General features: G+C 43.0%; 1 protein-coding gene across 1 annotated transcript; it reads left to right on the top strand.

The window, feature by feature from the left end:
* Window positions 1-4,034: 4,034 nt before the first annotated feature.
* LOC145399003 (heparan sulfate 2-O-sulfotransferase 1-like) lies at window positions 4,035-15,525 on the top strand. Its single transcript, XM_080271732.1, has 10 exons — window positions 4,035-4,108; window positions 6,732-6,854; window positions 7,885-7,902; window positions 8,145-8,270; window positions 9,196-9,315; window positions 11,358-11,468; window positions 11,939-12,084; window positions 12,577-12,706; window positions 14,383-14,543; window positions 15,260-15,525. Exons 1-10 carry the CDS (start codon window positions 4,035-4,037, stop codon window positions 15,523-15,525), a joined length of 1,275 nt encoding a protein of 424 aa, XP_080127858.1.
* Window positions 15,526-15,651: the final 126 nt, after the last annotated feature.

Here is a 15,651-nt window from a genome sequence, read left to right as displayed (position 1 = left end):
AGGGGAATGGGAAAAGAATTAGACAGAGAGAGGGGGTGGGTGAAAGAGCAGGGAAAACAATAAAGGAAAAGGAAGGAACAGTGCGTGGAGCTGGGTAGAAAGAGAGGAACAGGAGAGAGGGGAACAAGAGAGAGGGGATGAAGGGGGACAAGACAGAGAGGTAGAAGAGAGGAAGGAGGGTGACAGGAGAAAGAGGAAAGAGGATAGGTGAGATGGGGAGGTGGGACTGAAGAGAAGAGGCGAGAGAGATAGGGGATGGGGGGAAAAGAGAGTATGTATAAAGACGAAGGGCTGCAGAAGAGAGTGGGACAGGAGGGTAGAAGAGAGGAGAAAGGAAGGAGGGAACAGAAGAGAGTGGGGAGAGGAGGCAAAGGAAACAGAGGAGTGGAGGGAGTGGGGGTTGGAAGAAGCAGCGGAAGGTGGGGAGGGGAACAGGAGAAGGGTGTGTGGTGCGTGATACTCCCCCCCTTCTCAGTTATCAAGATGGTCCTGTTGGCATCTAGAACAGTGGATTACCTCAACACTACATCACGCCAATTACCTTATAATGTAATGGCCTCAAGTGTAATTACCTCCTTCTAGTACTTTCTGGGGAGACCTTTTAATTTATTTTGTATTTGGGGAATTTTTATTTATTCATTTATTTACTTTTTTTGTTCATAGCTTCTTATACACAAAATTTTTATGACACCATATTTTCGAGGTGTCACTGCTAAATCTCAGCCTTCTTTTCAAGTCCAGTGATGTCTTTTAAAATTTAGGGCTATTTTCACGTTTGCAATAGATCTTTAAATGGAGTATGTCGTATGAGTGTGCTAGATTGCCCGAATTCACCGCTAAGTCGTCGATTCCAGCCGAAAGTGTTGCTAGGTCACGCAAAAACATGAAACCGAGACATACGCACCTGGACGTGGGTTGTTTTGAATTTGTTTCCCATAAATCAGTAAGGTAATGATTGAGAGAGAGAGAGAGAGAGAGAGAGAGAGTCGAAGAGGTACCGGAATTGACCTAATATGGAACCGCTTGCAACTTTGAGAAAATTTAAACCAGTTGAACCACACCTGCGTTTGTACAGATGTGGATGTGGTTGTGGTGGCTGTAGGGTGTTGTGGATGTGGCTGTGGTGGTTGTAGGGTGTTGTGGTGGTGTTGTTAAGTGTTGTGGATGTGGTTGTGATGGTTGCAGAATGTTGTGGGTGTCGCTCTGGCTGTTGTAGGCTGTTGTGGATGTGGCGGTGGTGGTTGTAAGGTGTTGTGGATGTGGTTGTGATGGTTGTAAAGTGTCGCGGATGTGGTTATGGTGGTTGTTGGGTGTAGTGAACGTTGTGGGTGTCGCTCTGGCTGTTGTAGGCTGTTGTGGATGTGGCGGTGGTGGTTGTAAGGTGTTGTGGATGTGGTTGTGGTGGTTGTAAAGTGTCGCGGATGTGGTTATGGTGGTTGTTGGGTGTAGTGGATGTGATTGTAGTGCTAAGGATGTCCCTGGGGTGGTTGCAGGGTGTTGTGAATGTGGTGGTGGTGTTTCAAAGTGTTGTGGCTGTGGCTGTGGTTCCTGTTATGAGTGTGGTGGTTGTAGAGTGCCGTGGATGTGGTGGTGGTGTTGTAAGGTGGTTGTGGCTGTGGTTGTTATGAGTGTGGTGGTGGTGTTGTAAGGTGGTTGTGGCTATGGTTGTTATGAGTGTGGTGGTGTGTGTGCTGTTGCTCGCTTACGGCCACCACAGCTGCAGGCCGCTGTTACTGTCCGGTTCTCTGGTCCTGCAACTCACAAAACTTAAACATACCCCACCATACTGCCAGGCCAACTTTAGAAGGAAAAAAAAGGACATGCATTCATTTTTTAAGACTATATGGGCCATTAAGCCTCCCAACCAATCAAATGCCGGTCTTCCCCTCAAGGCCGACGCGCAGTAGTCCTTGTTACTTTCAGGTTTCCAGTTATATTCCTGGATGATCAGGGACAAGGGAGAGACAACCCCAACAAACGTTTCTTCAGGCCACAATATGACAAACAACCATCATTTAACAAAACCAGTTCTAAGTGGGACCACACTGGGGGGGGGGGAAGGCACCAACAAGTACTACCCGTGGTGTCAAGACTTTCGTGTCGTTTAATCACGCAGCAGTAACTTTCAAACTGTTTTACTTAGTCGGAGGGATAACGGGGTGAGGCGTAAATGAGCCGACACAGTTATGATCTCGAGGCAGGGCGGGGGGCGTGAAGCAGCGCCGAGTAGCGGATCTCAGCACCCGCAGGTGGTCCAGCCGCATTGCCTGACGCACGACTCGAGCTGGGTGATTGATTGAAGTATTTATAGTTGAGTAATCCAATGAAACTACTTGATTATTGAGTTACCATGTTTTATTCTACGGTAGCCCATTAAATCCGGTGACGTATATTCTATTTTATTCTTACTTTCTCCGGACGACTATACTCAGGAAGGAATGGGTTGGTAAAGTTTGTTTGTATCCATCTTCCCCAGTTCAAGAATTGCCTATAAAACAAATAAAATGGTCTGTAAATAGCAAAAATGAAATAAGATCACGTGTCGGAGTGAAGGGGTAAACGCACCCACAGTAACAGTACTTTGGGTAAAACATTAAGGGAGATATGCAGATCGAACTCTGGCCTCAGGTGTATCTAGCACATAACTAGCAGCGCATGTCTTGTAGTTAAATAATCCAATAGCGGTATGCGTAGCTGCAGTGTGTGTAGCGGCAACGTTTGTTTACGCGTACGATAACGTCATCATGGCGGCGAGTTTGAGATGCCACCCCTACCAGTTCGCCCCCACCGTCTTACCTGCCTCCCACCTGACGCACCTGAAGCGACTTGTGCAGACCAAACACTTACCAGATTCAGTAATTTTAGTTTTATGTTCTTATATCTGTGTATATTTAAAACCGCTCTTCTTACGTGCCGCCCATTTGCCTGTAGCATCTCGCCTGTCGCACCGCACCGTGCGTGTGCTTGACAGAATAATTAGTGATGCAAGTTTTTTTTTTTTTTTTTTATTTACATGTGTTTGTAAGTGTGTATTTTGAAACGCTGTCAAAAATTTTATATTATCCTCATTTTAAGTCCGTTTCACACTGATAAATTGGGGCTGGTCATGGTTAAATAAACAGGAATAGGTATGGACAAAACTACCAAAATAGTGTTCAGAACAGACTAAAATTGTTGCTGAAACCTAAAGAATGATAATGGAATTCATATTTCATTGGAACCAGTTAAGGCGTTAAGTTGTTTGGCTTAATATGTTCTGTATTGAATGTTTCTTTTATATACAGTACAGTGAACAATATTATCAGAATTACTTGAAGTCAGATCCACAGACGACAAATATAGGTCTTTAAATGCTTGTGTTTCTGTGTTTTATGTGTGTCGTATGAAAACTGTGTTTAGAAAACCTGAAAATTACGACAAAAATTAGACAAACTGAAAATAGATCATGCCTTACTAACGTGAAAGCACCTGATAGAGGAACCTGGCATGAAATTAGAAACGCAAAGAAGGCAAAATGAGCATCTTTTGAAAGGAAAAGAGAAAAGCAACTAAAAGAAAAAGTTTATATATATTAAAACAAAAAGCATTTACCACAAATAGCAGATTTATTTGTGGTTAGAGCTTTCTAGTCCTGAAAAGTAAGAGACAGACGTCAGTATATTATATCTTCAAAACTTTTCCAGAAAGTTCCATAGAGATATTTGACTGAGGAACTTTTGTGGGATACCTGATTTTGTTTGTTCTACTCCACCTCGTCCCCAATCGTCCACCACTCATCCACCTCGCGTTCACCATTCGTCCCTCAATCGCCCACTGCTCCTTCACACGTCCTCCACTCGTCCACTGCTCGTCCACCACTCGCCCACTGCTCGTCCTTCACTCGCCCACTGCTCGTCCTCCACTCGTCCCATACCTACTCCACTTCTTGTATCATACCTAGTCTGTTAATCGCTGTCTTCCGTTTCATTCGCACTCGTCCTCAACTCGTCCTCCACTCCACCTACTCGTCCTCCACCTATACGTCCGGGCGAGTAATGAGGACTTGGAGACTAATGTTGCGAAAGTGGAGGAACAGCGAGGAGGCGGCCACCGTCATGGGGCTGATAAGGTGAGAGAGAGAGAGAGAGAGAGAGAGAGAGAGAGAGAGAGAGAGAGAGAGAGAGAGAGAGACCTTTCATTTCTTTATGTACATTTTTTCCTGTACACTCCCGGTCAAAAATTCCTTTACACAGCTGGGCTTCCGATTTTATTACTATTGGCTAGTTAGTCAAGATCTCATTAGACTTTGATCAGACATTATGATGCTGTTAATGTACTGCACTCTTTTCACCCTAACTTGGCCCAGATTTTCGTCCTTTCGCAGGTTGTTTCACGTGGCATAGTAGAAGACAGTGTTATGGCTCTACATCCTTTCTATAGCCCTTCTTTGTGACTAGCATCATATTCTGGTATTAGCCTGTTGTTGAAACTTAGCACTCGAGAAGGGGAGATATCAACTGTAGAGCCAAGTTAAAGGAAAAGGAGTGTCAAGCAGCAGTTTGACAAGTTCAAGAAATACTGAATCAAGAAGATATCTTTCCTTGAAAACTGAAATACGAAAGAGGAAAACTAGTATGGATGAATAAAAAAGCAAGCATAGGATGCACTGAAGAATTAAAAAGCAATCAGCTTTGAAGTAAATATAAAGAAGCAAAAGAACATGACGTTAAAATACGGTATAAAAGACAACAGAATTAAGCTAGAAAGTAGTTACCATATGTAAGCTATTGGACAGTTTAAAGTAAAATTAACAGGTAGCCTTAAAACTGATCTACGTCACTCTGTAAGTATGTATGGTCAAAGTCAAAATCCAAATAATGGATAGGTCCTTTGATGGCTAAGAATGAAAATGATAAATCACTGGTGATTTAACAACAGTAAATTGATTAACATTTTGTCCCCACAGGAGAAAGCAGAAAAAAAAAAAAGTGGATGAGACAGATTCAGGGCTTTCTTAAAGTTGCTAAAGTCTACGGGAATGAATGACCCCTCTTCTGAAAAAGTTAGTGAACGACAGGCGGACAGGGCCGCTTCTAGAGACGCTCTCGCGTGTAACAGTAATAATTTCCCAGGAGCAGTTTCAGTGAAAAGCAGACGAAAGATAATGGCATCAAATGTAGAGATTACGGCAAATAAAGTAGAAGAAAACTAAGCAAGATCAAAAGTGGAAAAACCTCTGGTAATGATGGAACGTGTGCAGTGGTACTGATATAGGCCTCTCAAGAGATTTGTCTTCCTCTCACATGATATTGAGCGAGAGTTTAGCCATGTCTCAACTTCCGGAGGAGTGAAGGGTTACTTATGTATCGCCATTATTTTAAAAGGGATCTCGAAGTAACCGATCATATTATAAGCCTGACAGTTTAAGTCTGGTTAGTAAGTCATCGGAGACTTCAACAAAAGACGCAATTATTCATCACCTGGAAAATTTTAAGATAATTACAGGACCGTAGCTAATACGGTTTTACGAACGGCAGATCATGTTTGACAATAAAAAAAAATAATAATAATAATAATTTTAATGATGATTAGGCCACCCACTTAAATTTTGTACCTACAAGTTGGCGGAACTTTTGACAACGTGCTGCATGTAAAGTCTGTGACAAAAAAAAAATAGGCACTTGAAATTTAACTATTGAATTTAAAATGGAGCCATGAATGGTTATCAGACCGAAAACAGAGTTGGAGTCGTCGGTATAGTATCTGATTGGTCCGCAGCGAAGAGTGGAGTACGTCAGGAATCAATTTTGGTTCTTATCCTGTTGCATTTGTCATCAGTAATATTGATCAGGATGTCATGGTTGGTATATGGGTGATAATCTTATATGTCAGTCAGTGGATATGGAGAAGGGTTTTGATAAAGTATTAATTCATATATCAGTTAGTGTTATCAGGCAATGTTGAACACTTGGAAAAAAAAATCAGGTATGTGGTGCGATAAATCGTACAGTACAGTACAAAAGCAAAAAAAAAAAAAAATGTGCTGCAGTTATGCAGATCACGGGTGCGTCGACATTTATAATATCGCAGACATACATGGAAGCCATAATTACGAAGAGATGTGATATGATAGGGGGAGTTCAGAGAAGGTTTTCCAGAATGGTAACTGGGTATATATGAGTATCTTTAGACTACAGGAACGAAACATCATTACTCTGAAAACTAGGGGTCTGAGAGGAGACTTTATCGAAGTCTTCAAAATTATGAAAGGCATAGAGAAAACTGATAATAGTGATATCTTTGTAATGAACGATGCCGGCAGTAAGGGACACAGTTTGAAAATCTATAATAAAAAATCAAAAACAGTTGTGAAAAAGTATTCTTTCTCACAAGAGTGACCAGTAATTGGAATGATCAGCCTCGTGAAGAAGTATTTTCACACAGTTAATAGTATCAAAAGAAATGTAGATAAGTATTTAAGGCCACTTCAAGTAGCTTACGCGAGACACACAGACGGCTTCATGCTCTGTCGCCTTCCGTTATAAGTAGTGGATGACACAAGTAAATACAGACGTGTAAGAATACTGTGCTCCTTCTGTTCCCTTTGTTCCAGCATACCTGAAGTACTACTAAGATATGTGTACATGCAGCTACTCCTGCACGTGGTTGCATGTGTGTGTGTGTGTGTGTTCAATGCCCCATTGTACGTACACAGCTCCAATACTCGTAGTTAGGCATGAGCTTTTCTACAGATACGTGCCCTACGTGGCGTGCGTGGTGTGCCTGAAGGTGTACGTAATGATGCTCCTGGTGGACTACCGTGACGCGGCCCTGGACACCGAGGAGTACCCCGAGCCCGTCATCGTGAGGCAGAGGTCAGCACACGGGCCACGGTTAGTAGTAGCAGTACCAGCACCAGTAGCGGCAGTGGTAGTCGTTGTAGTAGAAGCAATGCCAGCACCAGTAGCAGTAATAGTAGTAGTGGTAGGGGCAGTAGTCATCATCATCATCATCATCCAATCATACGTTGCCCCATGAGGAGCGTAGGAGCCTGGGGCTAGGCAAGTTAGTCCTGACATTTAAGATGAGAGTGACCAGCTTCACTCATCCCTGAGTGGCATTACGTGAGCCATAAACCCCAACCACCCCTTGGATATAAACCTTCATCGGCTGAATCCGATTGGAGAGCCATAATTACCCACTAAACCACCAGGTGCCAAAATTTAGTTATATGGTTACCACCCAGCGTAGTAAATAGTTTCCTGGTGTGCAGGAAACCATTTGGCTTGTCACTCAGTGTAAAGTCACCCGCAGGCAGAAGAAATAGGAAAGAATGAAGGAAAGAAAGACAAAAGAGGGAGTCTAAAGTCACCCGTAGGCAGACGGACGAGGAAAGAATGAAGGAAAGAAAGACAGAAGAGGATGGAAGGAAAGAAGGATGGAGGAGAGGAAAGGGCAGATACCCGAGAGCAGCAGTACATCGAGTAAGTGAATGGTGAGCGCCCTCACCTACCACAACCTTAGGGAAGAGATTGAGGGGTTAGCTAGAGCTTTCATTAACCTCTTCAGTACTATGGCGCTGTCCTAAATGAATGACATCGTCTGGAAACAGTAAGAAAAAATCAGAAAATTTTTATCACACTGAACGGATTAAAGCCTTCCATTCCAGAACGAAAGGTGTCTACTAAGCTGAATATAATCGTGTGTCATGAGAAAGAACACAGCAGAAAAGAGGTCCTCGGGCAAGCAGTCAAAGTAGATGTAGATGAAGCTGCCCCTCTCCAGCAGCGTTGCCCTTCTTCGGCAGCACACCGTCCGCCTTTGGGAGGATAGGGAGGGAGCTGAGGGACGTTTCTATAACCGAGTAACACACCTGCCTGGCTATATCTCTGCCACCACATGAAGGCGTCCTCGGTCTAAATAGTCTAATGAGTTGTATTGTTAGTTCGATTTGTAGGTTTCTTAACGCATCTCCCTCAGCAAGTTACTTTGACCATATCACCTTGGGATCCAGTAGTATGTCACTGATGTAAACTGTATCGATATTATAGGGATATAAATAACACGGGAAAACAGTAAGACTTAAGTAGGCAGAAATAAATCGCTAAGAAACAGGTCTTACGAAGCCCCTAAACTACTATGACTACAACCAACATCTCCCGCAGCACGACGCCCTCCACGACGACGACGACCGAGGAACCCGGGTGGCAGGAGCGACTGGAGGTGCTGGGGCGACTCAACGACACGGTGATCATGCCGTCTGCCACCAACCGCACACCCGACACCATCTGGTACAGCAGTCACTATAGTCGGTTTGTTATAACCTGGCGGAGATCCCTAACCCCTTTCAGATCAGATGATGGCCGTGTAGTCAGCTTGAAGGTTCGGTTCAAGGAGACTCATTCCTACCACATAACTAGGGCTCATCAGTTTCATGTAAAAAAAATTCTCCGACTTTATTGGCCTCAAGTTTAACTTATGTCTTATTTATACCGTACTTTTTTCTTCACTCATTCAGCTACCAACCATTTCACAACTAAAGTAAGTGAGTATTCTTGAGCTTAGGTTGTGTAAGAAACAACATTCATCTTCTTTCATGTAGTTACCACCTCTTCACAACTAAACTAAGCCTAGAGTTGTACACAGGATGCTTTGTTCATGATTTTAGCTTTACTCATCCACTTGCTAAGCATTTCACAACCAAACTAGAATGATTATCAAGGTGAAAATATACAGTCGAACAATGTTGCTTCTGACAATAACTAACAACTAACAACTATGAAGACTTGTTAATCAGAAAAACTGGATGCGGATTTAAGCTGTGTATATGATTGTGTGTTCATTTATATATACTCGCACAGCCACCAAAACTTGACAATCAAATGAGAGCAAATCTTAGAGTGACGAAGTACGAAAAAGAAAACGAGTTATAGAGTAATGGTTAACTGTTGTGCAGACTTGTTAACCGTGAAAACTATTGTCCATTAACCTTAACTTGGCCCAGGTTAATGTCCTTTAGCAGTTTACATCTCGTAGCTCTGTGGCCGAATAAGACAGTACTGTACCTCATTCCTTTCCTTAGCACTTCTTCATGACTAGCGCATTTAAGAAGGGGAGGGGACAGCTTTAGGCCAGGTCATAGTTAAAATGGTATGGTTAGAATATTTTATAAATACGGCCCCTGATCAAGTCCCTCTGTGAATGTTTCCCCGCCAGGCTGTTCTTCAACCGCATCCCTCGCACGGGTGGACAGACGCTGGTGACGCTCCTCAAGTCTCTCTCGAAGGACCTCAGTTATGACCACCAGGAGCATGTGTATAGGACCCCATGGCAGAGGTGAGGAGACGGGGAGGAATTATGGTAGAGGCATGGAAGGGTGAGAGGGAAAGGACGGAAGGGAATGGGGGAGGAAAGGGGCGAGGAGGGAGGGATAGTAAGACAAGGATGGGAGGTAGAATGGGAAGGAGCTGAAGGGGAAATAGGAGGAAAAGGGTGGGAGAGAAGGACAGCAGGAGAAAGATGGGAGGGAGATAGAGAAGAGATGGAAGGGGAAATGGGGAAGAAAGAGACGGGTACATGGGGATAGTAGAAGAGGGATGGAGGAGAGAATGGGAAGGGACGAAAAGGAAAAAGGGGAGGAAAGGGACGAGGTGGGAGAGACAGTAGGGGAGGGATGGAAGTAAGAATGGAAAGGAATGGAAAGGAACAGGGGAAAAGTGGAGGGACTGAAAAGAAGAGACGAAGGAGGGAAAGAGTAAGAATGAAATGGGAAATAGGAAGGGAAGAGAGGGGGGGAAAGGCAGGAGGTGGGAGGGGGGGAGGAGTAAAGGGGAAAGAAACGAACAGGGGAAATGGGAGAGGTGGAATGCGAAAGAAAAAGGAAGGATGACAAAAGGCGGAGAGAGAAAGGCTGCATAGTGGGATAGAGACTTAAATGTTCATCATATATTAATCTAAGCATCCCTTTCATATTTATTATTACTTCATTCGTCTGTTGTGTTTTGGTCATATACAGTAATTCTGAGGGTGTCACAAACTGGTAAGAGAGAGATGTCAGGGAGTCTCTTGATCTTTTTTATTCGATGACCATACCTGTACATGTCCATTTTATCGTTCCTGCTTTTTTTGTTTTTCTTTTTTTTTTTAAAGGCTCATTTGATCTGTGAACCCAGTGGACTACAGGCTCAAATTCCCTATCCAGTCCATCTTCTTCCTTTTTGAGGGATAGGGAAGTCACTGAGGGAGGTTCGTATAACCAGGTCGTGCAGCCGTCTGGTTATATCGGTGTCTTAACGAGAAAACGTCCCCCTCCAGCACCCCATTTTATCCCTGCTACTTACAGACGAATACTTTAGCATGGGAGAGACTTTTCAAATAATAAGAGTTAACTATAGCCTCCATTTTCTTCTTTCACTACTGGGGTGCTCTCAAACTAAAGAAAATCGTGTGGGAGAAGCTAGAACACAAGAAGAACAGGTCATGAGTTTTGAAGAGTTACACCGTGAGAATACGACTCCCTGTCCATTCCATTTCAAGGTTTTGATGTACCGGTATACCTTACAAAGCATACACCCATTACAAATATTTTCTTCCTTTTTTTCCCCGTTCTGTCGCATTTTCCCGTCTCCTGCCCATTCTGTTTTCCTGGGTATCCTGTACGTTTCCCTTTCCTCTTGTCCTTCATCAAACTTTTTTCATTTCGTCCTCCTTTTCTAATTTCCTGTTCCATCCCTTCTTGTTATTTTCCCTTTTCTTCTCCCTTTAGGATTTCTTGCTTTATCTCCCCTTCTCGTTTAGCTTTTCTTCTCCCCTTCTCACTTTCCCTTTTCTTCTCTCCTTATTTCCCGTTTCATCTTCCCTTCTCATTTTTCATTTTCCCCTTACCCTCTCCATTTTCAGTATCTCTTGTTTCCTCTGATTTTTTCCTGTGTTCCCATCTCTCCCCATATTCCATTTCCCCTTCTCTCATTTCATTTTCTTATTTCTTCGCTTTTCATTGCTCATTTCTCCTGTTCATTCTTATTTTCATGTTTACTTCCCCATTTCCTATCTCCTTCTCATTTTCCATTCCCCCTCCCCTTCGCATTTTCCCATTCCCCCTCCTCTTCGCATTTTCCATTTCTCCCGCCCTTTCTCATTTTCCTGTTTCTCCTACTCTTTCTCATTTTTCCATTTTCTTTCGTCCTTCAAATTCACTTGACTTTTCTCACATATCCTGTTTTTTCTCGTCATTTCATACATTCCTTTTTCTCGTGTCCCGTCTGGTTTTCATATTCTTTCACATTTTCCTAGCTCCTCTTCTCACTTACGTATTTCTTTCATCTCTTCTAATTCTCCTTTATGTTTTCTTTTCTCACATTTCTTGTGTCCATCCACAGATTGCTGAGTGACGAGGAGCAACGCAATTTGGCCACTTGGTTTGAGTATAACTTCTGGCCCAAGAGTTATGACCGATTCTCACTCCACATCAACTTCACGCAGCACAGGAGGTGTGTGTGTGTGTGTGTGTGTGTGTGTGTTCAGCATAGGAAGTATATAAGTGGGGGGATGCTGTTTCCTTTTTGCTGTTAGATGGGATTTTAATAATTTAACTCAAGTGCTTCGGGTCTTGGGGGTTGTGTATTTTTGTGAAAGGAGTTGTGGCTGTGAGAGATAGTTTCCACTTGGAGAACAGGATACATGAAAGTTTCTTGTCCTTACTGCGATGCCCCTCCATACACCATTTGTGATAGTGTGCTTGACTCCTGATGACCGTGACATATTCTCGTAAAACACCCAGAAAGACCATGCCTATCTTTTTGTGGTTGGTGTAGTAAAGTGACAGCCTTGTTACGTGCAAGTCTAAGGGTTCAGTGACTGGATCCGAGTTGGGTGCAGAATCAAAAGAATCCCTTAAAAACCATGGCTTGTTCAGGTCACACCACATCATTTTTTTTTTTTTTTTTTTTTTTTTCTCCAGTAAGTACGTGAGCCTGCGTCCGGCATACATAACTTTGGTGAGGGACCCGGTGGACAAGTATATCTCACACTACCGCTTCAAGAGGATTGACAACGAGAGAGTCAAAGTGGAAATGGCTGCAAGGGAGAGGCAGGTCCCGGGCAGTGGTCAGTAACAGAGGCTTTGTCCTGTATTATTCGAAAATCTGCTCTGTAGATTCTAGTGTCTTACGAATCAGGGAAGTTCTATCCTTTTACCATGGGATTCCTCAGCAAAGTCGAAGTCTGCATGCTGTAGGTGTAAAGAAACAAAGCACGAGTGAGTCATGATAAATGGGTAATTTGATGCTTATGAATATATTTCACATGTGTTTGCCCTCAGCATGATGACTTTCCTTTCTTCAGCTTTCTTTGGAAAAGTCGATTTTTTCGGGCTCACCACCTTGGTTCTTCATCTGTTAGACTAAAAAAAAAAAAAAAAAAAAAAAAACGTGGCGGGATTTCTTCACAGCACCAAATAGTTTTTCTTTTCCTGTTTTTTCTTTTTTAAGTATTTTAAGTATTCAAGCAAGTCAGCATGGAAGGTATAGCCTTAGGCTCACCTGCTGTAGCTGGAAAATAATACCAGTCTCCCTGGTTATATCTGTCTGTCTCTCCCAGGCCGGACGTGGTACTGGCAGAAGGTAGAGGACTGCATACTGAGTGGTACTGGTGAGTGTGATCTCTCTCCCGGTACCAATGACTTCACCTCCGCCGTACCATTCCTCTGTGGTCAGCACCCCCAGTGTATGTGAGTAGTGGCCAGTGTTTGCTACTGGGAACCATAGAATTTCAGTCCAGGTGAACTGGAGAACTTTTATGGTTATTAGAGATATACTGCGTGAGTGACGTTACAAATTTGTAATCTTCGCATTGTAACTGTAGAGGGTGGTATGAGAATTGCAATTTTCACTCGGTGATTCATAGGTGGTTTGATACTTCGGAAATTAAATTGTGTTCTAGGAGATGAGGGTGAAGTAATTCAACACAAAGTATTCCCTGTGTGACGCAAAAGGACACTAAAAGTAGGGGCATCACAGGTTTGCAGCTTTCCCTTTCCTGGTACGGAAACAAAGAAATGGTGATCCCATGGCCTAGCGTTTTTTTTTTTTTTTTTTTTTTTTTTTTTTCCCCTAAGACGTGATTACTGGTAAGTGGCGATCCCATGGCCTAGCGTTTTTTTTTTTTTTTTTTTTTTTTCCTTATGACGTGTTTACTGGTAAGTGGGGATCCCATTGCCTAGCGTTTTTTTTTTTTTTTTTTTTTCCCCTATGACGTGTTTAGCGGTAAGAAAAACAGATTGCATTGTACTGTAAGTAGCCCTGTAGCATGCATGGGGGAGAGAATCCAGTATTGTGGATATTGTACAGTATAGTACACGTCTGGGGCTACAATCTCATGAAGCTAGATTCCAACCCTTAACCTGTTTGAATGCTATAAGTCAGTATTGTTTACTCTCATTATAAAAGTTTATTGACAGCAGCTGTGCCTGTAGCTTCATTTATACCCCGAGATTGACAGAACCTTTCTCAATAAGCCATGTCTACGTGGGAAACGGTTAAGGTGGTGCAAGTGATTATGACTTTTTTTTTTTTTGTTACAGAATTACCTGTTATATACAACTGCTATTTCTGATTGCCATATATATTCTTATTGTCTTCTTATCATTTCAGAAAAGGGTCAGCTGAGCATACCTTTAAGACTTCTACTGTTATTATCAGAGGTTCTTAAGCGTAATATTGTTCTGTTGTCCCCGTTCAGATAAGAAAGAAATTTTATTCGTAATTATATGATACATAGGTACCTACTATTTGCCATAGACTTGGACGAAATTTTTGCTTTTTTAGACCTATCAGGATGTATTACAATATGCCATAATTAACCAGACATTTCTTTCATGCAGAATCATTTCTTTTCATGCGTTACTTTGATCGATAAAGCAGAAGTACTTGATTGGTGTCCGCGCCATTGGTACGGAGTCAAAAGTTCTCCGCTTTTTCTTTTTACTTTCATCTGCTGACTAATATTCCGAAGCTCAGAGATGCTTGGTATGATTCTCTGTTCATAGACGATTCTCTTTTGTATGGTACTTTTGGGAGGAGAGTGATGGAAATACCCAAAGTGAGAAGTAGACCCGCTGGAATAATAGGCAAACTCTTGTCTCTGATGGTACGGTCAGCAACTCTTTATCAGTCACTAAAGTTCTTTCATCTTAACTTGACGCAAATTTTCGTCCTTTGGAGGCTTATTTCAGGCAGCTCAATGGCAGAATAAGACAATGGTGTGGCTTTTCGTCCTTTCCATAACACTCTGTCGTGACTAACATCATATTCTAATATTAATCAGTTGTTATAACCCAGCATTCAAGAAGAAGAATAGGTTGTTTTAGGCCAAGTTAAAGTGAAAGGAGTTATTCGCGCCCCACAGTCAGCTGGGTGACCGGTGGGCGCTGCAGAAGGCCAAGTACGAGGCTGAGTATGACTACGCGGTGGTGGGGGTGAGCGAGCACTGGAACACCACCCTGGCCGTTCTCGAGCACTACCTCCCTATGTTCTTCCGTGGGGCCTCACAGCGCTATTGGAGCCAGGGTGAGTGAGGTGTATATGGTAGTGATCCTATTATCCACAAACCTATAATCATCCACTAGCATACAATTATCCACAATCCTACAGTTATGTAAGAACCAACAGCTATCCATTAACCCACATTATTCACGATGGTACAATTCTTCACGAACCTGTTATTGAATGCTGAATGCGATTGGTTACATTAATATACATGTAGGTCTGTTTGCGAGTACATTACAGTAAGAGCCGATTCATGAGGAACGGACAGACATTCATAATGATGAAATCTTCGAAATTTATGAAAGATTCGAACGAATTTGTTATTTTGAAACAAGACCTGCTTCCTAAAAGATGCATGAGGTCAGGTTTCAAGAACTAAACTTCTAGATACATTTGCTTTCATCAACGTCAGTCAAGATGAACAGTCAAACATTATGACGACTTATCACCCAATATCCCCACCTAAAAGGAAAAGATGGACATGGCCTTATGCTACAGGGTATACAAAAGTGTCTATGTGTAATAAGAGGTGGGGGTTATTGGAGTCAGTTTTAACTCTGTGTGTGTGTGTGTGTGTGTGTGTGTGTGTGTGTGTGTGTGTGTGTGTGTGTGTGTGTCAGAGATAGAAGAGGAAGGGAAAGGAGGGAGAGAGGGGGAGGGAGTGTGGGAATGTATCTTTCTAACGCGACCGTATATTTATCGATCCAACCATACGTCTTTCTGCCTCAATCCGGCAGAATTCGAGAACACCCGCTTAGTGAACAAGAACCTGAAGAAGTACAAGCCAATACGGGAGGAGGTGCGGAAGGTGCTCAAGGAGAAGCTGGCCCTTGAGTACGAGCTCTACGACTTCCTCCTCCAACGCCTCCACCTCCAGTACCGGCAGATAGAGGACCTGGTCAAGGGCCCCAGCACCAGCCTTCCAACCAAACCGACTGAGCCTCCACGCATGGGAGCCCTAGAGAGACTTAGCATAGAATTGATGCCCAGACAGAAGGGTTAGGTGAACAATCGCTGTCACAAATTCGTCATAGTCACTCAAAAAATACGTGAGTGCCTGGCTAGGTGAACGAAGAGACTGACTGGCTTACTTTCAGGGCGTGGGTGCTAAAGGAAGGGGTTTATTTTT

Source organism: Coenobita brevimanus, chromosome 47 (genome assembly GCF_032717465.1).
Source record: "Coenobita brevimanus isolate Jiangsu-jjx chromosome 47, ASM3271746v2, whole genome shotgun sequence".
Taxonomy (NCBI): domain Eukaryota; kingdom Metazoa; phylum Arthropoda; class Malacostraca; order Decapoda; family Coenobitidae; genus Coenobita; species Coenobita brevimanus.
Note: the sequence above shows the minus strand (reverse complement) of the source record. Positions and strands in the feature narration are given on the sequence as shown.

What these genes read in the sequence shown, in the direction of transcription:
- LOC145399003 (XM_080271732.1), top strand. Translation starts at nt 4,035, where the DNA reads ATGAGGACTTGGAGACTAATGTTGCGAAAGTGGAGGAACAGCGAGGAG. An exon ending in ACCGTCATGGGGCTGATAAG is followed by an intron (nt 4,109 to 6,731) that starts GTGAGAGAGAGA and finishes GCTTTTCTACAG; the next exon opens with ATACGTGCCCTACGTGGCGT. An exon ending in ACAGCGCTATTGGAGCCAGG is followed by an intron (nt 14,544 to 15,259) that starts GTGAGTGAGGTG and finishes TCAATCCGGCAG; the next exon opens with AATTCGAGAACACCCGCTTA.